Here is a 23,213-nt window from a genome sequence, read left to right as displayed (position 1 = left end):
AAGGTAGACAGAACAGAGAAACACAAACTTACTTGTTATTAATTTATACTTTAGCAGTCCTCTGAATATATATAAAACACCTAAGAATTACTAAAATCACATAAAATTTTATCACTCACAAGAAATACCACCACCATCTTAAAAAGGGGAAATAAAACTTTTAATTAAAGAATACCTGGGAGTATTTTAAGAAAAACATAGCTATTTAACATACCAATATAACACAAACTACATATTATTAACACATTCACAACAGGGCCGCAATTTGTATGCCTCGCTTTCAGAGTGGCTTGAATCACCAGTTGAATCACTACATGGTTATACTACAAGCATGACTATCCTATCAGGCTGCTTTTTATTAAAAAGACAGATTAGGACTGGGGATTTAGCTCAGTGGTTTTGCCACTTGCTGTGCAAGCGCAAGGACCCGAGTTCGATCCCAGGTACCAAAAAAAAAAAAGACAGATCAGACAGATCAGAGTGATTAGATCCATTTATACCACCAGTAGTACAAGCCACCTAATGGGAGTCATGCATGAACCACTGGTGGTTCAAGCCAGCAGGAACAAATTAAATCTCATTATTTAATGCAGAGTTACGTAGAGTTACAAGCTACCCAAAAGTTACCAGAAAAAAACCTTAAAGTTACAAGCAGGGCTGCATTTAGCTCAGTGGTAGAGCTCTTGCCCAGCATGCACATGGCCCTGGGTTCAATCCTTAGCATTTCAAAAAGTTTTGAAAGTTACTAGAAAGAATAAGATCAGCAAATTAATATTACAGCAGAATAAATATACAAAAATTACAGGGTCAAGCACAACTCTCTTTAGCAGCTAGGCATGGTGGCACACGCCTGTCATTCCAGCACTGAGGAGGAGGATCCACGAGTTCAAGGCCAGCCTGGACCACACAGTGAGTTCAAGGCCAGCCTGAACTACACAGAGAGACCCTGTCTCAAAAAAACAAAAGAAAACAAAACATGAAACAAAAATCAAATTACTTCTAAATATTAAACAATCTCAAATGAAATTAAGAAAACAAGCCTATTTGTGATAGCATCAAAAAGTAGAAAGTATAAATTTAACAAAAACAAGTGTACGACTTGACTTTTACAGTGAAAACTATAAAACATTAAGACACTGTTGAAAGAAATTAAAACTCTAAAGACACTTCCTGTTCATGGAGCAACAGGCTTAGTATTTTTAAGATCGCAATATCCCCTAAACCTATTTATGGACTGAACACAATTCTTATTAAAATTCCAGCTGGTTGCTGGGCGCGGTGGCACACACCTGTAATCTCTGCACTTGGGCAGGATTCCCCCAAGTTTGAGGTCAGCTTGAGCCACACAGTGAGTTCAAAGCCAGTCTGAACTACTGGCGAGACCCTGTCTCAAAACATAAAAAAAAGATTCCCAGGTAGCTTTTTTTTTTTGCCTACCTCACATCATTCATAGAAATTACCTCAAAAGTGGACCAAAGACCTAAAACTAAGAATTAAAACTATACAACTCTTGGAAGAAAACATGAGTAAATCTTTGTGACTTTGGGTCAGGGAATGATTTCTTAAATATGACACCAAGAACACAAATTATTTTACAAAAAGAGAGATAAATGACTTAACATTAAAAACTTGTGTTTCACAGGATACCTTCAAGAATATGAAAAGACAACTCCCAAAATAGGAAAATATATGTATGCCATATATCTGATAATAATGTTGTATCTAGAACACATATAGACCTCTTACAACATATTGTAAAAAAGGATAAATAATCCAACTAAAAAAAATAAATCCTTTCTACAACTGGGTATTATCATCAAATGTTTGAAATTTTCCTATTTTTGATAGGCATAAAATATTATAGTTTTGATCTATATTTAATTATGAAAGAGATTGGGAAGGCCAAAAAGGGCTGTGGATGTAGCTCAGCAGGAAAGGACAAGCCTAGCAAACAGGAGGCGTTAGGTTCTATCTACAGCACAGCCAAAAAAAGTTAAGTTGGACGCTGTTTGAAATTACATTGTCCACTAACTGATTTTTTTTCTATTAACTACCCATTCATTAACCATTGTTCACTTCACCACTGAATTTCTCATCTTTTTCTAACTGAGCAATTTTATAGAACATGGAATTGATTTTGTGTCAATTTGCTATTTTTAATACATTTCTGTTTATGTTGCTAGTGACTATGGAGCATCTTTTGCTATTAGAAAATCAGAATTATTTGGGCTGGGGCATAGCTCAGTGGTAGCATGTTCCTACTATGAGTGAAGGCCTGGGGTTTTGGTGGGGTTTTTTGGTACGAGGAATCGAACTCAGGACCTTGCGCTTGCCAGGCAGGTGCTGCACCACTCAGCTCTGGGTTTCATCCCAAACACAAAAAGGAGAGGAGGGAAAAGGGGAGGGAGGGAACAATATTTGATGATCAAAATCTCTGAATAGGCCAGTTTCCAGAGAATATGGAATAGCTAATAAACACATGAAAGGAGGCCTGAAATTGTTACTAGTCACCAGACAAATGCAAATCCAAATCACTTCATATCCATTACATTGGCTTTGGTCAAAAAGTCAGGTAATAAGAAATGTTGGCAAGGATACTGAGAAATCTGAGCCCTTCTATACTACTGCTGGGAATGTAAAATGGTGGAACCACTTTGGAAAACAGTTGGCAGTTTCTCATAAAGTTAAACATAGTTTAGTTTACATATAGTCTGGCAATTCTACTCACAGGTATATATACCCAAGAAAAAAAAACATACTGCTATGGTTTGCAAGTCCACCAAAACTCACGTTGAAATTCAGTCTCTACTGTAGGGTATTAAGGTGGTAGGTCCAGGTGAGACCTCACAAAGTAATTAAGTCATGAAGTCTCCCACAGATTAATGGATTACATGGAGAATGTATCTGTTATGAAAGCCAGTTTAGCTCTGTTTGTTATATGGCCCTCTTGCCATGTGATGCCCTGCAACATCTGGGGACTCTGAAGAAGGCAACAAGGCCTTTATCAAATGTGGCCACCTAATCTTGAAGTTTCCAACCTCCAGAATCATGAGCTAAATAAACCTCTATTGTTTATAAATTAGCCAATTTCTGGCATTCACTTATAGCAAGAAAAACCAGACTAAGTCCCATACCTCCTCACAAAAAATGTGTACATAAATTTCCATAGCAATATTTTTCACAATAGTCAAAAAGTAGAAACAACCTAAATTTTCATCAACTGATGAACAGATAAGATGTAGTATATTGTTTATGTATCATATACCACACAATGGTATAATGACACATGCAAAACATGAATACATGACATTATGCATTAATTTATTTTATATAAAATGTTCAGAAAAAGCAAATCTACATACATAGTTTAGTGGTTACCTAAACCTGGGTATGGGGGAGTGAGTATGTTAACAGCAGGCTATGCCCTGCTATAAGTTACTTCATGTTGTATAGAAGCTTTCTGGCTGTGTCTTGCCCTGAGCAACTCCATTTTATAAAGCAGCAATTTGTTCCATTTTGAGCACAAATGTTGAGGCAGAGTGACTTGGTAACTTATTGGAATAAAGAGATAACACACCAAACTTATCAAAAAGAACAACCCCCAATTGCACAGCACAATCATAAGGCATAAACTGATAAGTTAAGCGTGCTATTAAAAAATTACCACCTGTAAACTTAATCATATTAAGTCAAGGACATGTGGACATCCATATGACATCTCAGTTGTATCAGAGAAAAGCAGGCCCATGCACTTGTTTGCCAGCTGGGGCTCCATCAGGCCCACATCTGGGCCCTGACTGCTGGGGTGACTAGATTCATTTGCCTGCTCAAAACCAAGTCCAAGAAAAGCCCGTGAAAATGGAATAATTAGTTTATTTACAATTTGGCCAAACTGGGGAAGGTAGCGAATCTGTTCCCTGACCCCCACCTCCCAACACAGAGAACACTCCAATTTATAGAAAGTATAAAACAAAAGCCAGGAAATTTCCATATGTCAATCTAGCCAAGTGTTGGCTTAGATGGGCTGAAAGTATTAAATCATTCTAGTTGTCAGGCCTAGGAAGTAGCAGTTTGCACTCACAATGAGGAAGCTTGGAGAAGTAGCCTATCCCTAAAACTAAAACAAAAACAAAAAATCTGAATTTTTAAAGGTCTTTTTAACCTCTCCTTTACAAGCTTATTATCAAACACAACAAAGGAAAGAACGATGCAACCTTCTCACCTGCATTATGTAAAAGAAGGAGTACCCAACACTGGAGTAAAGGTAACATATACTGATGGGTCCCGGGATTTCAGGCAACAATCCCCAGTTTTTTGTCCCCTGGGTTCAGCTCAGCTCAATCTCCCTTCGTGATTGGTCCACTCAAACTGCCTGCTGTCCAGTGTAAAACAACTCAGCACTCCCACCAAGCCCTATGCCTCAAAGAAGCTCTGTAGGTCTGTACTATTATCTGGCTGCCTGAGGTGGCTTTTCACATCTCTTGTGCGGTCTATGCCTTTGCTTTCAGTCCTGCCTCTTCTAATGTTGTTAACTCTTTCTTAGCAGTTCTATAATCTATATATTATGTGAAGTGTGATGTGTCACTTGAATATTTAGATATTAATAATTAAAACTGGAATAAAAGTCAGGTGTGCTGGTGCACGCTTGTAATCTCAGCATTTTGGAGGCTGAGGCAGAAGGATCTCCAGGAGTTTGAAGCCAACCTGGGCTGCATAGTGAGTTCAAGACCAGCCTGAACTACCTAGCAAAACCCTATCTCAAAAAAACCAAAGAAAACAAAACAAATCAAATAAAATTAGAATAAAAGAAAATGGGACTGCCTGGTTGACTGGCTATTGAGTGAAATTTTGAGTGCTCAGTCAGATAAAGTTAAACTGATGCAGTGAATAAATTTATTTTTAGGCAATAAATTCTGACATTGTGGAAAGAGAAATGTGTTAGACAATGTTGATAGCATAGTTCACAACACAGGGAGTAATGGAAAACGACTGCTAATAGTTATGCAGTTTCTTTTTGTAGTGATAATAAAAATTTTGATTGTGGTGATAGCTGTTGCACACATGGCAATATATCTAATACCAATGAACTGTGCAATTCTGATAGGTTAATTGTATTTCAATAAACCTCCTTAAAACGCAAGACCAAAAGATGGCAGGAAAATACTTAAGGCAGAAAAAAGAAGGAAGAGAGTGTTAAAAGATAAACTCCTTCCTTTTGAATGATCTGAGGGCTGTCAATGTACTGTGGTCTGAGATAAGACTTCACTTGAAAACTAGAAACCCTTCCTCAGTTCCACATAGACTAGTCCTGCTCTGTTTCTGTTTCTGTCTTTCAGTCCATTTCCTCCTTTAGGATTTGGAGAAGAAATGTATATAACACTCTCTCGCCCACCTTACTTACTGCCTGATATGCATGCTTCTCTACTCTGAGAATGTGGAGCCTGTAGGTATTCAATCACTGTCTAATTACCTACATCTTGGTCAGAAAAGTGTGATAATATCAAAAATAGAAGTGTGTTGGAAGGGAATCATTATCAGACCTTATGGTAGCAACTACACAGTGCAAATGTGTATGCACACGTTGAAAAAGGACTTAGAATGCCTATGCTCAGGGAGGGACATATGAAAATGGAAGGAGGGGCCTGGGGATTTAGTTCAGTGGTTTTGACACCTGCTACGCAAGTGCAAGGACCTGAGTTCGATCCCCAGTACCAAAAAAAAAAAAAAAAAAAAAGAGAATGGAAGGAGGCACAGCTGCTGGAATGAAAATGCTCTGCTTCTTTCTGATGAGCTACTAGCTAATAGAGAAATTGGGCAGGCAGTAATTTGTCATTTTTAATATAGTAAAATTAAGATATTATGGAATTAAACAATTTTATATTGTTAGATACCGTATTGGCTGATAAAATTTATAGGCTATGAAAATCGAGGAAAATTTGAAGAAGCCAGACAGATAGACAGTAAAGTTAAAAATACGTAGGTAAATTTTGGTCTGAAATCTTTATGAGATGTTTTTAACCTGCTACACTAAATCATACACCATAATTTCTCTTGTTTAGTAGAGAAATAGTAAATGGTTTGCAAGTCACTGATAATCCTCTAATAAAATATATTGTTGGTCATAAAAAAAAAGAAAAGAAAATGGAAGGAGGGGGTTAGACTAGGAGAGTATCCAGTATCTAGGCAATCATATTTTCTCCAGCGCTACCCTCTGACTACGTTCTACCACCACCCCTACCCAAACCACTCATGCATGCTTTTACATTGTACACCAGGGAATTAAACACATGGTATCTGCCAATATTACCATACACAAGCCCACAGTTCAATTAAAATATAGCCATTGCTTAGAGAAAGCCATGGACTAGGATTATGAAAACACTGATCCACCAAAGCAGAAAGCATCTACTTTCAAGCAGCTAATAACTAAGAATGTAATAGGACAACTAGCTTCTCATATATTTTAATCATTGCCCATGAGTATACATTCATTTGAAAACTACCAACTACAATTATTGGCCATTAAGAACAAGTTAGGCCACTAACAAACCAGATTAACAACTCTGTTCATTACCAAATTGGGTCAGATTCAAATTTGTGTCAGAGCAAAGGTTCTATATTGTCAAATCCCTTAAACAATTAAATTTGATTTTTAAAAAATACCACAAATCTTATGACAAAAGAAAAAGAAGCAGCGGGCCGGGGATTTAGCTCAGTGGTTTTGTTGCCTGCTGCGCAAGTGCAAGGACCCGAGTTCGATCCCCAGTACCAAAAAGAAAAAAGAAAACGAAGTAACAAAATTTTAAAGATATTTGGAGAATTAAGATACTTAACTGAATCTGGAGATCATGAATGGTTACTTAAAATAAGATGATTCGTACCTTAACTTTTGTTTTCCTATTTATGGGTAATTCTTTACAAGACTGTATTATACTAAGAAAAAAGGAGTTCTTACTTTAGATAACAGATTATTTAATTCATGAGGATGAAGCTTCACCACTTCTCCAAGTTGCTGAGCTGCAGCTTTTCTTGTAACTGGAGTAGTGCCAGTATCCAGTAAGATAAAAAGACGATCGAGCCTAAAATAACAAAAATATAATGGTTAATCTGAAATGTGTTTCCTCATAAGGGACAGGGAGTCATTATTTGATTCAGTAAAATATACTGTGCACCTAAGAACAAAGACCTATGCTGGGGCTACAAGTAGCTGCCTAACTTCTACTCTCACGGAAGAAACGGAATAACAGGAGCACAGCAATAAGAAAAAGGAGAACATATTTTGGGAAGTGTTCACTTAAGAAAACAGTGGGAGAGGGCCAGGAATTTAGCTTAGTGGTGCTGCCTGCCTAGCAAGAAAACTGGGAGAAAGTTACAGAAAGAGCTACAGCTACAGAAACCACTAGAGTCCTATGGTGGAGATCTTTGAAAGTATAGAGCAAGTACAAAAGTCTCGGGTCAAAAAAGTGATGGGACTGGAGTTATGCTTTAGGAAGATTACTTCGGCAGCAGCATGAAGCCTAAAGTTAAACAGAAGAAATCTTTAGACAATTACATGCTGAAGTACAGACTTGAACATCCTCACAAGAACAGAAAGACGTTGGCAGAAATTATGCAGAAGCAAAACACACATGCCACAGTAATTCTGTGAAATATCAAGGGTGTTGAAAGGTCTGAAATTTTGAATCTTAAATAATGAAGATGTCAGGCCAGGGATTTAGCTCAGTGGTTCCGCTGCCTGCCTCACAAGCGGAAGGACCGGAGTTCAATCCCTGGTACCAAAAAAAAAAAAAAAAAAAAAAAATGAAGATGTTAGCCAGGAGTGATAGAACACATCTATAATCCCAGCACTCTGGGAGGCTGAGGCAGAAGGATCGAAAGTTCAAGCCTATCCCAGGCAATTCAGTGACCTAGTGAGACCCTATGTCAAAATAAAAAACTTTAAAAGGTCTGGGGGTGTAGCTCAAAGGCCATGGGTTCAGTTCCAGTACCCCCACCACCATACACAAGGATGATGTCATTAAAATAAATGGGAAGTAGTAGTGGAGCAAATGTTATAGGAAATATGACAAGCTCAATAGTGAACTTGGTCTCATAGCTAAGAGACCAAAAGGATAGTTGGAATAAATTTAAAGTTCAGGAGAAAAAAAAAATAATAAAGTTAAGAAGAAAGCTGGGACTAGGTGTGGGTATGAGTCATTTGTAAACAGATAATAGATATGGCAATAAATACTAGCTCTGAGGTTATAAAATCATATAGCACAAATTCCAGAGCTACAATGCCTCAATTCAAACCCCAGTTCTATCAGTTATAAACAAGATTTGGGCTAAAATCACGTCTTATACTTGGAGTAAGAGCATGTCACAGTAGAAAACTCACTCTTTTGCTAGGATATAGGCAAATCCTAAGGTCTCAGGCAAGTCACAAATAACTACTATTACCTGTCTACATAACATATAGGTCTAGCCCTCCCACCACTAATCAACCTCAGGGAGGTAAAGTAGATGCCACAGGTAATTAAAGGAAGGAGGCAACATATCTGGAACAAACAAATACTTTAAACAAGATGAAGGATGACAAGGACAAGGCTATAAGGACTACTATGCTGATCTGAGGGGAGATCTGGCGAACACATCTTCAGATTTTATCTAATGAGGAAGAGAAAGCAAGCAAAGTTCCTAAGTTAAGCATAAGCATTAAAGCATTCATAAACTGCAAGGAGGCTCCTAGTACTTCTGGAATTCTTTTTATCTCACAAAGAACTAAAAAGTTGCAAAGCAAAGTTCTGAAAGTTTTTTATTACAAAAGTCTGTAAGGGAGTGAATGAAAATTTTTTTGTGAGCAGTAAGAGGCAAACAGTAGAAACATGGCATTTAAAAAAAAATCAGTCACTAATAAGCACAAAATCATTATAAATGGTAAGAAATAAAACCAAAATAGTTCACTGAAAGTTCAATAGAACATTGACTAGCATGTGGAAAGCCTTGGGTTGGATCCCCACCCAGAAAAAGAAAAAGAAACAAACAACAAAGAAAACTAAAATAGATCTTTTCCAATCAAGAATACTAAAGGTACCATGAGGTCCTCAACTATTTCAGAACAGTATAAGGTAAAGTTCACATTTTACAGTTAAAACTATGCAAAAGGACATATTTCAAGAACAGTATTTTATGGAAACAAAACTTCTGCACATAGGGAGGGTAGGGGGGGTTGGGGGATGGGATAAAATAAAATTTATTTTAAAAAGAACAAAATTTTAGGCAATTAAAACTAATAACAAAAATGGTGATACAACATAGTTTCTAAAAGACATGCAAAAATTAATTTACTTATACATATGGTGTGTACAACCATATTCCACCCTTTGAAACTATTATTTCACCTAACTCATTCAAGAATGTTTAAACACTTGCCTTTACCTATTTTTTCACTGGTTTTTACTAAAGGATTAGTGAAAAGAGAGACTATGAGAAAAAAGAAAGGACGAAGAAAACTGTTTTCTGATCACCAGTGTTCTTAAAAAGTTCTAAAACTAAATCAGACCTAAAAATCCCTTCACCACAAATGACTTCCCTCATCAATTCCATAAATAACCCTCAAGACGCTCTTCACTCATTTTCATAAGACAGCTGTAACATTAAAATTTACTGCTGGTGGGAGTGCAGACTGGTGCAACCATGGTGGAAATCAGTATGGAGATACCTCAAAGAACTAGGACTGGAAGTCCCATTTGACCCCGCTATTCCACTGCTGGGAATCTTCCCCAAAGAATTAAAAGAATCATACCACAGTGATATATGTGCGCCCATGTTCATAGCAGCACAGTTTGTAATAGCTAAAACTTGGAAACAGCCCAAATGCCCATCAACTGGAGACTGGATAAAGAAAATGTGGTTTTTTAATAAAATGGAGTACTACTCAGCCATAAAAAATGAGAAATTAGAGACATTTACAGCTAAGTGGATGCACACTGAGGCAATACTCTTAAGTGAAATAAATAGGACAGGGCCTGGGATTTAGCTCAGTGGTTTCGCCGCCTGCTGCGCAAGCGCAAGGACCTGAGTTCGATACCTGGTACCAAAAAAAAAAAGAAATAAAAAGGACACACATGAATAAATTCCGAATAGTTTCTCTGGTGTGAGAAACTGAAAGTGTAAATAAGGACTAAATGTATAATAGGTAATGTGAAATAGGAAGAAAAGGGGCAAAGGGGAAGGAAGTGGGAGGGCTAGGGGAAAGGATAGAAGGGAATGGGATTAATATGAGAAAATGGAAAAATAGGAACAAAATCTTTGTAAACAGGGAGGAATGGAGGGGTTGAAGGGAGGGCTGGGCAAGGGTGAAAAATAAGAACCAAGAGAGACTATGTAAAGGTGCAAATTTCCAATGATGAATGTCATTATATTATATACCTAAAATGTACCAATGATTAGAATGAATAATCGATAATGCAAAATAGGAAGAAAAGGTCCAAAGGGGTAGGGGTAGTGGGAGGGGCAGGGAAAAGGAAAGAAGGGAAAGGAAAAATGCTGAGAAATGGAAAAAATAGAAATAAAGTCTTTGTAAATAGGGCAGGGTGGAGGGCGTGAAGGGAGGGCTAGGAATGGGGAAAAAATAAGAACCAAGATGCATTATGTAAACGTACAATTCCCAATGAGAAATGTAATTGTGTTGTATACCTACAATGTACCAATAAAAGAATTTAATAAAAAAAAAAGTTTACAAGAACCCTCTGCGAACCTTCACAACAAATAACCTTAGAAATGCTCACAAGTATGTGCATATTGCTATGATCATATGATTCTGAGTGCCTCTGGCTCAATGAAGAAAAATTTGCAAAAAAAAAAAAGTTTTAGGGCTGAGGATTTAGCTCAGTGGCACCACGCCTGTCTTGCAAGCACAAGGTCCTGAGTTCAATACCCCGTGGGGGCAGGAGGTTAAACATCAACAAAAAACTTTTTGTATGCATAGCGCCAAATCAGATTAAATTTGGCTCCTACTAGAGACTTAATGTAACAAACTACAACCTAACTTGGTCCAAATATTCATTTTAAATCATCTACATCCTATTACCGGCAAAATTATTAAAAATTAAATATTTAAATAAGTTTTATTATAAAGAATTACTTTAAGGTCAAATTTATGCTGCAGTGGATTTATATTTGTATATGCTAATGTATAGAACTTATAGACATGGAAGATTTTCCTATAGGAAACAATGGTAAAATGGAAAAAGACCTAGCCTGGAAATGAGGAGACCTTTAAAGTTCAAATTTCTTGGGAACAAGTTTGGATACTTTTTGTTTCTTTGTAGTGTACTGGGGATTGAATCCATAGCCTCAGTCATGCTAGGGAAGCACTCTACCACTGCTAAATCCCTACCTCTTTTTATTTTCTATTTTGAGACAGGGTCTCACTAATATGCTCCTACTAGCCTAGAACTTGTGTTCTTCCTGCCTCAGCCCCCGAAGTAGCTGGGATTATGGAGAAACATCACCACACTCAATTTAAGCACTAATTTTAAGGAAATAAAACATTTATTATATATATTTTTGCTTCCTTTGAGAAATATCCTTAATCTATAATAGCTATATTGCATAAAAACAAGTTAAAAAATAACAAATCACACTAAAGTAATGTTTCAGTAAATGAAAATATCAGCATAGCAGTACTTCAGGATTGTGAATATAAGTCATTCCTGCTCCAAACAGCAAGCTGAGAGAGTACGAGGTACTGTATTCCTTCAATAATTTCCATACTTTCTAAATTTTCCTTCATCCTCTGCCACCGCACTTCATTTGGAGCCACACTCTTGCCCCAGTTCCTTGTCTCCTCTCTAGCCTAATGCTGATGCTGTCCCACAGCCACACAGTTCCTCTTGCGTCTCCTTTCTGCAGACCCTTTTATCCCAAAACCATATTTGACCTCTGCTCCCCCACCAGACAACTACTCTAAGCTCACTCTCTCCTTCAATTCCAGGCTTATTTATCCCCACTTCTTCCACTTTAGTGGTAGCTAAACTTGCCTTCCTGGAGAGAGGAATAGTGACACAAAAATGCTCCTTTGGGAATTCTCCATTCCTCTCCAGGACAGCAATTTAAACACCACCTAAGAGGAAGAAGAAAGGGATGAAAAGATTAAGAAATTGACAAAAGGGAGTCTGACTTGTTGCCCCAGGGAAGCCAGCTTAGAGGCAAACAGGGTGAGTATCAGGCCTAGGTCACAGTAGGAAAAGCTGGTATAGTAAACTGGCTGGGAAAGAGAAAGGGCATGAGACTGGGTCAGTATTATGTTGGAGGGCAGACAAAGCCCTTGGTGAAGAGAGGTCTGAGGAAGCTAGATATCAGGAGAGAAGGGAAGTAAAAAGGAGGGCTGATTGAGGGAACACAGTACTGTACTTACCACAATAATTCTTTTGGTTAAAGCTTCTCTTACAGAGCAGCTAGCAGGGGAAAAAAAGCCATTCTTCATTCTCTGAAGGACAGACAGATGGAAGACAGAGGTAACTGATGTCAAGTTGAATGGAAGGTACATAGAATCCAAAAGAATTTTTTCCAGCACTGGAGATCAAACATGGGGTGATCTACCACTGAGCTATACCCTAGCCCTATCTATCCATCTATTTATCTATCTATCCATCCATCCTTTTATTTTATTTTGAAATAGGGTCTCACTATGTAGTTCAGGCTGACCTTGAACTCATTAGATAGCCCAGGCTGGCCTTAAACTCCCTAGGATCCTCCTGTCTCACCCTCCCCAGTGCTAGGATTACAGGCATGCGCCACCATGCCCAACTTAAAGACAGGATCTTGCTAAGCTGCCCCAATGGGACTCAAATTTGTGACCTTCCTGCCATACTTTCTTCACTGTTGGGTATTGACCAACCTGTGATTTCAAACAACTCCTCTAAATATTGCCTAGAAAGGAAGCCAGGTGTGGTGGTATACACCTGTAATACCAGCTGTCTAGGAGGCTGAGGCAGGAGGATCCCAAATTCAAGCCCAATCTGGGGCAACTCAGTGATTTAGTGAAACCCTGTCTTAAAATAAAAAAGCTGCAGGGCCGGGGATTTAGCTCAGTGGTTCCAGTCCCTGCCTCGCAAGCACAAGGTCCCAAGTTCGATCCCTGGTACCAAAAAATAAAAAATAAAAAAGAGCTGGGGATGTGTAGCTCAGGGCAAAGGTCCTAGGCTCAATCTCCCCAGTACCAAATTAAAAAAAAAAAAAAAAATACTGTCCAGAAAAAGAATATATGACATAGAAGTTTGCAGAGGTTTGGCTGACAGCTATAGTCTAACCCCTCTCCTCTCCAGATGTCTACATTAGGATAATTCATAGCAGTAAAGCCACAAAAATAAATGAAAAACTCTCATATTTTAAACTATGAAACATGTTCCAGATTACTATATTACTGTTAAAAAACAACTATATGGTGTGTTTCCATTCTATTCCATTTGGGGATATACCAAAAAAAAAGGTCACTAATTCTTAGAATTAAATCTCTAAAAAATTGGGAGAGGTCAGCTGACAGAATACCTCACAAGGATGGCTTTGTAAAGTACTCTATTCTAAGACACTAAGAATAGGAAGATGTTGGGCCAGGGATTTAGCTCAGTGGTTCCGGCGCCTGCCTCGCAAGTGCAAGGACCTGAGTTCGATCCCCAGTACCAAAAAAAAAAAAAGAATAGGAAGATGTGAAACCACATTAAAGCTAGTTGCAAGGTCAGGTGCACCCCTCACTCGAAAACAGAAATTCCATGAGAATGAACATCCTACTTTTTCTTCTGGTATGTCTCCTATACCTAGAATACAGAAAGCATTCAGTAAATACTGGTAAATAAATAATGCTGAAAAAGTATAACCAGCCTATGCTAGTTCCTTCAGGACAATTTTTTTCCTATCTTCCATCCCTGATTCAATAATCTAAGGCCTCTTGTATGACTACATCTTCTTCTTGTTTTTCTTTTTTGAGACAAGGTCTCTCTATGTAGTTCAGGCTCACCTTGAACTCACTATGCAGCCCAGGTGGGCTTGGAACTCCTGGCAATCCTCCTGCCTCAGCTTCCCAAGAGCTGAGATTACAGGCATGCACCACCTATGACTACATCTTAAAGATTAAAAAATATTAATCTAGCCAGGCATGGTAGTACATCCCTGTAATCCTAACACTCTGGGAGGCTGAGGCAAAAAGTTCAAACCCAACACGGACCCCGTCTCAAAATAAAAAAAAAAGGACCGGGACGCAGCTCGGTGCAAAAGCCCTAGGTTTGATCCCTAGTACCAGGGGAAAAAAATTAAAAATTAGGATCTTCAGCATAAATATCTGGTTTTAAATCTATATGTGATTATACATTTTTAAAAAGTTAATATGGTGAATTTTGTTATGTATTACTACAATTAAAAACAAGCCAAGCATGGTCGTGCACAGTAACTCCAGTACTGAGGAGACTGGCACAGGAGGATCCCAAGTTTAAGGTAGCCTGGGCAGCTTTAGCAAGACCCTGTGTCCAGAAACACACACACTTGGGCCAGGAATTTAGCTCAGGGGCACCATGCCTGCCTTGCAAGCCCAAGGTCCTGAGTTCAATCCCCAGTACCAAAAATAAAAAAACAAAAAAATACACACTCAACACAAAACAGAGCTGGGGTATAGCTCAGTTGTACAGTGCTTGCCTACTACATACAAGGCCCTAAGTTTGATCCCAGCACTGCAAAATAAACTTCATACAAGCACTTTGAGAATTCAACCAAATAAACCAGGAGGAATTTACCATACAGTGTGAAGTAGAAAAGCTTCTGTAATGTTTCCTCTCCTTTTTCTGGTTCCCTATCGCTAAAATTTTTAAAGAATGAACTATTTGATAAATTTTAATTTACAATATGTAGTACCTTCTGTCAATCTTAAAATGGACCAAAATTAGCAGTAAAGGGGTAGGCCTAGCACACTTGTGTTGTCCCACATAGGTTAAGGCAGTTTTTTCCTATTAACATCTCCCCTGTCTTTAGGAAGACTCCCTTGACCTCCTCCACAACAAAAAAACATCCTTTTGCTGGGTACAGTGGCCTACATCTATAATCCCAGCTCTCAGGAGGCTAAAGCAAGAGGATCACTTCAAGTTGAGGCTACCCTGGTCTACATAGCAAGACCCTGTCTCAAAAAAAATGAAAGGGAGGGGGAAAGAGGAGGTAAGGTGGGAGGGGGAGAGAGAGAGTGTGACATTCTCTTATTTGGCAGAATAGTCCTATTGAAACAATGTTTCTCCAAAGTGTCAGTAGTGCAAAGGAAGAATTAACAAAGCCCAGCAAAGTTCTACTCATATGTAGCAATTTGTTTCTTCAATAAGTGTGTCCCAGTTTTTTTCCTGAATCCTTTTTGAACTGTATCATTTTCAAAGGCACAGATAGATGTCACAGACTTAAAGAATGACTTCTATAAGGGTTAAATCCTAAGTACTGTTTAGACATTTTAGACATGCCCTTTAGAACATAGATCACTGGGGAAAAAAAATCTAACCTACATTTTTGAAATTTTCTCTATATGATCAAGAAGAAACCACTGAATAAAAACTGTACTACAACAACATTCAACTGAATCAGCTGTGGTGTAAAAAAACAAAGATATCAAAAAAACAAGCTTTAAAAAATATATATTAAGTTTTGAAATCCAACAGTTACAGATTCACTGACAATGATTAAATTGTAATAATCCTTCTACCTGTGCCTTACCATTGGTTATCTAATCCTGATTAAGTGAAAGAAGATACCAGGAGAAAGCCTTACAAGGCAAAACAATGACATTCAAACGTTTAACAATTATGACTTAAATTGTCTGCAAGCAACATTGAACACCCGAACACACACTAATTTGGTGGGGTTTATTTGTTTTGTTGCATAAAGCTGATTTTGTGGAAGCAAGTGATATAGTGAGTGAAACAAGTGAATCTGCTAGCACCCACATTTTATTAATTTTTTTTTTTTTTGGTACCAGGGATCGAACTCAGGCCCTTGTGACACCCACATTTTAAGGGCAATGTTGTTCTCTACTCCTACATTATATGCTAAGGATCTAAAGGAATCATACATCTTCCAGGGATGTTTCACTGAATTTTTTTCTTTTGGTTCCAGGGATCGAACTCAGGACCTTGCACTTGCAAGGCGGGTATGGTGCCACTGAGCTAAATCCCCAGCCCTTTTTTTTTTGGTTTTTTGAGGCAGGGTCTCGCTTTGTAGCCCAGGCTGGTCCTGAACTCACTATGTAGCCCAGGCTGGCCTCCAACTCGCTGCGATCCTCCTATCTCAACTTCCCAAGTGTTAGGATTACAGGCGTGCACCACCACACCTGGCTCAGTTTCACGGATTTTATAGAAAACTTCAAATGCCAGGATTATATTTGCAATTGTAGAGGGTCACAAAGCTATTTTTGCAAGATTTATCTTACCTATATAGACAAGCAGGGTCTAGATTTTATCAAAATACAGGACTATAATATCTAATTTACAAAAAGGCCATGCTATCACAGAATTTACTATGTTCTAAACTTTAAAAATGATTCTGACTTTTTCTTAATTGTGCTGGGAACTGAACCCTGGGTCTTAAGTGCTCTACCATTGAGCTTTATTCAGTTTTACTTTTGAATCAAGGTCTCACCAAGTTGTCCAGGCTAGCCTTGAATTTGTAGTTTTCCTACCTCAGTCTCCCAAGTAGCTAGGATTACAGGTGGGCACCACTTTGCCTCGCTCTGATGATTTTTTTTAAAACTGTAATTCTGTCCAATATTCAAAGCTATAGTGAATCCTTGCCATCATGAGGAAGAGCTGTAACTAAATTTAGAAGCTCTCACTGAAAAATATTGGAAATATTCTACTAAGCAAAAGTGGTAAAATCACAAAAAGAACCAGTCATTCATTTTTAAGTATTCAGGTTGGCAATGTGGCTCAGTGGTAGAGGATCTTCCTAGTACTCAGGAGGATCTGATTTCAATCCCTGAGCAGAGCAAAACTACATAAATTACAAAGTATAACCAAGTACAATATTGACCTGTAGTCCCAGCTACCAGAGGCTGAGGCAGGCGACTCGCCTGACTTGACAGGAGTTAGACCAGCCTGAGCAACACTGTGGAAACCCCATCTCAAAAAAGAAGGGAACGGGGCCGGGGATTTGGCTCAGTGGTTTCGCCACCTGCTGCGCAAGCGGAAGGATCTGAGTTCGATCCCCGGCACCAAAAAAAAAAAGAATTAAAAAAGAAGGGAACAGCCAGACATGTTGGCAACGTGCCTATAATCCCAGGACTCCAAAGGCTGAGGCAGGAGGATCGCCCGTGAGTTCAAGGCTGGCCCTGGCCACACAATGAATTTGAGACCAGTCTGAACTACATAGCAAGACTCTGTTTCCAAAAAAAGAAAGAAAGAAAAAAAAAAAAGGAAGGAAAAATGTATGTACTGGGTATCTATCTCCTAGGAGCCAGGCACTCTAATAGGGACAGAAAGACCAAAAATGCATTCCTTTCTGTCACAGTTTGTTAATTCAGCAAGGGAGAGAACAATCAATTACAAACTGTGATAAACATTATGACTGACAGGAAAATATATTGTTGCAAATAGCATAGATGAAATAAAATCTGAGATGGCTTCTAAAACAAAGTGACAAGCTAAGACCAAAAAACTACGGTTGAAATTAGTCTTGCAGTGGGGAAAAGAGTGTTCCACAGATAAAGGGTACAAAGTGAGAGCACAGATTCTGGGGAAGATAGAAGAAGGTTAGGAAGGAGGGGAAGTACAAAGAAGTTGACATAAGATGAAACAGGAACCAGCTGACAAAAGATCAAATAAAATGTTTGAGAATTTGAACTAAGGCAACAAAAAAAAAAGGGTTTTAAGTAGAAAAACAGTCACATTAAAAATCTACATATTAGCAAAAATATGGCTGAAGTGCAGGTCAAACTGGAGGAAGATATATCACAGGAAACAGGCAGAGGAGAGAGGCTATTATTGTAGGTACCTTGGACTAGAGGATGGTAGCATGGAGGACTGTGGCAATTGGTAGTACAGGATTGGAGGATAAAGATTAGAAAAGTAGAACAGAGAGAACTGGATTTGGTAGCTGGCTGGGTGGGAGATGAAAGAAAAGCAAAATGGAAGATTACCTCTGGATTTGATTGACTGACTGATTTTAGCCCAAAATGGCCTTAAACTTGAGGTGATCCTCCTGCCTCAGCCACCAGAGTGCTGGAATTACAAGCATGCATCACCATGCCCAGCACCTGTGAATTTCTTTACCTGGCAAATGAGGGAACAATGGTACCTATTTAGCATTTCCTAAAAATATTATAGTTTTTCTTCAGTTATGTACACTGATAACAGTACAAAAAATTTTTAGATTTGATTTTGGCAAACGACTTTTATCTCTTGAACTATCTTCCATCTATTTTATATAAAATAACATTAAAGAGCCAAGTGTGGTAGCACATGCCTGTAATCCCAGCACTCAGGAGGCTGAAGCAGGAGGATCCTTCGGAGTTCAAGGTCAGCCTGGGCCACATAGTGAGTTCAAGGTCAGCCTGAACTACACAATGAGACCTTGTCTCCAAGACGGGGGGGGGGGGGGGGGGAAATATATATATATATATATATATATATTAAAAATGAGTCTGTATTTCCAAAAGCACACACCAAAAACAGAAAGGAAGAGTAGCATAGAAATATGCTTAGCAGTAGATCCTCAAAAAGCTGGAACAAACTACCAATCAAATGCTATTACTTTGAGCAAATAAATCTAAATAAGTTCTGACCCAGAGAGTTAAACTTGTATGTAAGGAAAGGGTGGAAGGTGGAAGAGTGAGGAGGTGGAGATGGCTATGAGAAATTTTTAGCAGAAAGCGACTGGGCAACTACTCAGTTGCATTCAAATATTTTAGAAAAATAAAAAGTGCATGGAGTACCAGCCTGAATCAGTATGGCTTATTGAGAACCAACAACAAACCAAGGATTGTGGAGGAAGAAAAGAAAAAGAAGAAAGGAGGAAGGAAAGTAAAGAGACCACATGTTGGAGGGAAAGATATTATTCTAAAATTTAAACTTCTCTCTGAAGTAAAATACCTGAAGCAGCTACTTAATCAAAGAAGAGGGAGGAGGAGGAGGAGGAGGAGGAGGAGGAGGAGGAGGAGGAGGAGGGGGAGGAGGAGGAGGAGGAGGAGGGGGAGGAGGGGGGGGAGGGGGAGGGGGAGGGGGAGGAGGGGGAAGAGGAAGAGGAGGAGGAGGAGGAGGAGGAGGAGGAGGGGGAGGAGGAGGAGGAGGAGGAGGAGGAGGAGAAGTTGTTTATTTAACCCGCAGTTCTGCAAGTACAGGGTCCAGGAGTCTCATCTGGTGATAGCTTTTTTGCTAGTGGGTTAAAGAGCAACAATTAAAAGCCACCTATTATTTCAAACTGGATCTTTCTGCTATATAAGAGAATGTGGTAAAATGTAAATGGGATCTGAGTGTTAGATAGTAGTAATGCATCAATGTTAATTTCCTAATTTTGACGGTTATATTGTGGTACTATAGGCAAATAAAATGTTAAGGGATTATGGGGAAAAAATATGCTTAGTGCACATAAAAGGCCATTTTGAAACTAAAGTTTGCCACTCAAAGTTAATTCAGATTTAAGAAAAACAAAAACAAAAAACTTGGCAATACCCCCAAACACACAAGATATCTCAAAATAAATTCCTTGAACTTGTATTACAAACAAAGCACAAAAGTAGCTCTTTTATAAAAATATTACAAGTTTTTTAAAAGGAGAATTCTGGGAAAGTAAATAATTTAAAAATCTACAGAAAAAAGAACTACTCTTGGAAACCAAACACACAGAACAAAAGGCAGCTGCCTTCAAAACCCACTCATTCATTCAGAAATATCAGGTGTCCTAAACTTTATGTTAACAGATCAATGTTAAGCAGATAAGACTCTTTTTAAACACTATCATTTTCTCTCTAATGCCACATCCAATACTGTAAAAATATAGTCTACTCAAGAAAGTATTCATTCCCTTAAACACTGTAACAGTTGATAAATCTCATATTGTTTATGAGTATATTTATAATATATATAATTTGTAGTTACATGAATAACAAATTAGAAGATATACTTTCTATATTTGCAGAAATTAAAAATATCACTTGTATTCAGGTGGTTTTTAGTTTTATATATCACAAAATAACTTCCTCACATTGAATGGATTAATTAATTTATGAAATAAAAATTAGATGTCCCATACTATGGGTACCTAGCAACCCCCTTCACCCAACTCCCATAGGCTTCTCTCACACACTATTTCATCAGTTATCTAGGGAGTCTGTGAGGGATGGGTTATTCTTTCTCTTGTAAAACAGATAACACTTTAGCACATAATGTGCTCAAAGCATGTCTTCAATTAATTATGAAAAATGAATGACGCCTATTTTCATCATTTTTCCTTCAGTCCATGTGGTAATCCAATTTTCATGAAGTTGTCCCATCAAAGAACTTGGTGAATCCTTCTGATTACTGTAAGGGAGGGACCATCCCCTACTTCATTCATATAGGGCCACCAAAATCAAAACTCTCAAAAGTGTTTCAACCTTTCTACCATCAGAGAAAATAGTTTTCCTCCTATAGCTATACGTAATAAATGTCTAAGGAGTCTTTAACTTTGTTAGACTTTCCCCACGATGGCCAATATTTCAAAATAATTTTAAGATTTGTGATATCTCTTGAAAGCTGGTGCTAATACAATAATCTGTTAAGATCACTATGCTGTCGGAATGCTCACCGCCAGACAAAAGAATTAAGCTCACTAATAAAAAATACCTCAGGAAAGAACATATTTTTAATCCTGCAAAAAAAAATTCAGCATAATTAGATGGTCTCTCAGACAACAGTAATCCAAATCTCTCCTCTTCTGACAGCTACTACCAACTTTTGCCGTGAAATGGTGATTGGGGATCGGACACAGAATACTAAGAAAGGTAAGAGACTCCTAGAATTGAAAAAGAAACCAAAGAAGAGAAACACGATAAAGAAAGAGTGAAAACAGCTCTAACGTGCCTAGGGGTCTAGTGTGCTAGACGGGAAAAAAGTCATGAACCGATTTACCCGGAATAACCCGAGCCCAAAGCCCTGAACTGAGAGGCGAACTCTGAAGTCCAGGGAAGTAGGCGCCGGAGTCCAGTGACAATGAGAAGCGCTCCTCTCTAGAAGTTGGGCCGCTGAGAGAAACCCGTGCCTCGCGCGACCCCTTTACCGGTTCGCTCGTCCAGGAGGACCCACCTGGAGACGGCCATGGCCGGGCGCCGACGGTTCGCAGCTCCCGTGAGCTACGCGCCGCTCCGCCGCTGAGGCGCTAGTTTCCAGAGAGCAGAGGGGCGCAGGCCCAGACCGCGGAGCAGAGGGGAGCGGCCGATGAGACGCGGGGCGTCCGGGCGCGGGCCCTCGAGCATCTGCCCCGCCACCTACCCGAGCTCGTTCCCGCCACGGCCGGGGAGCAAGGGTATGAGACAAGCGTCAGAGGTGGCAGTCCTCCGACCCGCACGACTTCAAACCGGGTGCCCCCAGCCCCGCTCTTTGCTGACGCAGGCGTCGGCACGCCGGACTGGGCGTCTGTGCGCCGGAAGTGACGTCAGCTCGCTGCGAGGGGCTGTGCTCCAAAGATGAACTAGAGGCTGAGCTTCCTGGCCTTGGAGTCGCGCCCCAGAAAAACACAAGCAAAGAATTTTCTTTGTGCTGATCTGGAGAAAAGCTTTAGGCTTAAAACTAGGGAGGCCAAATAAGTGAATGTTCCCGAGTTTCCAGAGAAGGAAAAAGACGATGTAGCCAAAGTTCTAGAACTTCCAACGCTCAGTTCCAGATGGTGATACCAGTGGAAGGAGTGAAATCAAGAAAAGTCACCGATGACACTGAAGAAAGGGTCAAATATTTGCCATCATTTGCCAGAAGTTCTAGAAAGGTATTGAAGATCTGCCCATGATTTTCCCAATTATTGCCCCACCACCATCCCCGGAGATTGAATCCAGGGACCCCAGGGCAACACCCCCAGCCCTTCTTATGTTTTATTTTGAGGCAGGGTCTCATTAAGAATGACCTGAAATTTTCGGTCCTCCTGCCTCGGCTTTCCTAGTATGTAGAAGTACAGGTGGGCGCCATCACCCTAGTCAAGTTGGATTTCTTAATCATTTTTTGTTAATGCCATCATTTTCTCAGTCAACCAGATTTGGAAACTTGTAGTCTTTTTTTGAAACTTTTTTTTTTCTTGGTACCGGGGATCGAACTCGGGACCTTACACTTGCGGGGCAGGCGGCGGAACCACTGAGCTAAATCCCCGGCCCAAGTTCATTAGCTTTTTATTTTTAGACATTAGGCTTTTAAATACTCTTCTGTCACATAATGTAGGCCCTTATCACCTTATCACTCTATTTTTATGCTAGTAATTGAAGTAATATTTCTACAATTTCTTCACTCAAACCTATTTTATAAACCACTAGCAGATTAATCTTCAAAAAGCACTTATGTTGCTCCTATGCTTATAAAACATGCCCATTGGGCCGGGCATGGTGGTGCATGCCAGTGATCTCAGTACGAGGCAGAGTGAGGTAGGAGCATTGCTTCAAGTTTCAGGCCAGCCTGAACTACGTATGGAGACCCTGTCTCAAAAAACAAAACAAAAAATGCCTATTGACTTCTCCTTATCAAGGCACCCATGAAGACTCTTCCTTTCACTTGCAAAATGAGGCAACCAGAAGCACTATAGAAGCCCGTGGAGATAAAATGAGGTCACAGATCAGTAAGCGATTACAAGACCTTTGTAAAGAAAGTAACAAGTACCTGATATGTGCCAGACACATGATTTAGATTACCCCGTACAATGCATGACCAACACTGTAAAGTAAAGTAACTTCACTTTATAGGTGAGGAAACTTAAGCTCTGAAAGCTTAAGCAATTTTTCCAAGAACCAAGCTAGTAATAATATTTATTGTCTGTCCACACTACAAATATTGTATTTGTTTGACATCTCTTGTTAGACAGTGCTGGACACTTTTACCAGTGGTGGTGAACCGATGGCATGTGTCCTGTGGCAGGCTGTTTCTAAAAGGTTCACACTGGGGCTGGGGATTTAGTTCAGTGGTTCTGCTGCCTGCCTTGCAAGCACAGGGTCCTGAGTTTGATCCCTGGCACCAAAAAAATCAAAAAACAAAAAAAACCCC

The 23,213-nt window shown here is 39.2% G+C and overlaps 1 protein-coding gene across 2 annotated transcripts in view; it reads right to left on the bottom strand.

The window, feature by feature from the left end:
• The window catches only part of Btaf1 (B-TFIID TATA-box binding protein associated factor 1), a 117,487-nt gene extending 95,877 nt beyond the window's left edge, over nt 1-21,610 (bottom strand). Inside the window, exons 1-3 of one of the 2 annotated variants that reach the window (XM_087185568.1) lie at nt 21,282-21,572; nt 12,401-12,472; nt 6,956-7,079 (exon numbers count right to left, since the gene is read on the bottom strand). Coding sequence is in view for 1 of the 2 variants with exons in the window: in XM_004838507.4 (XP_004838564.1) it covers nt 6,956-7,079; nt 21,282-21,295 (138 nt within the window). In the remaining variant the exon portion in view is untranslated. Of the gene's footprint in view, nt 1-6,955; nt 7,080-12,400; nt 12,473-21,281 lie in introns of both variants that reach the window. The other variant, XM_004838507.4, reaches the window with a different exon arrangement.
• Nucleotides 21,611-23,213: the final 1,603 nt, after the last annotated feature.

Source organism: Heterocephalus glaber, unplaced genomic scaffold (assembly GCF_053883595.1).
Source record: "Heterocephalus glaber isolate CG9 unplaced genomic scaffold, H.glaber_assembly_v1.0 deba00001497, whole genome shotgun sequence".
Taxonomy (NCBI): Eukaryota; Metazoa; Chordata; class Mammalia; order Rodentia; family Bathyergidae; genus Heterocephalus; species Heterocephalus glaber.
Note: the sequence above shows the minus strand (reverse complement) of the source record. Positions and strands in the feature narration are given on the sequence as shown.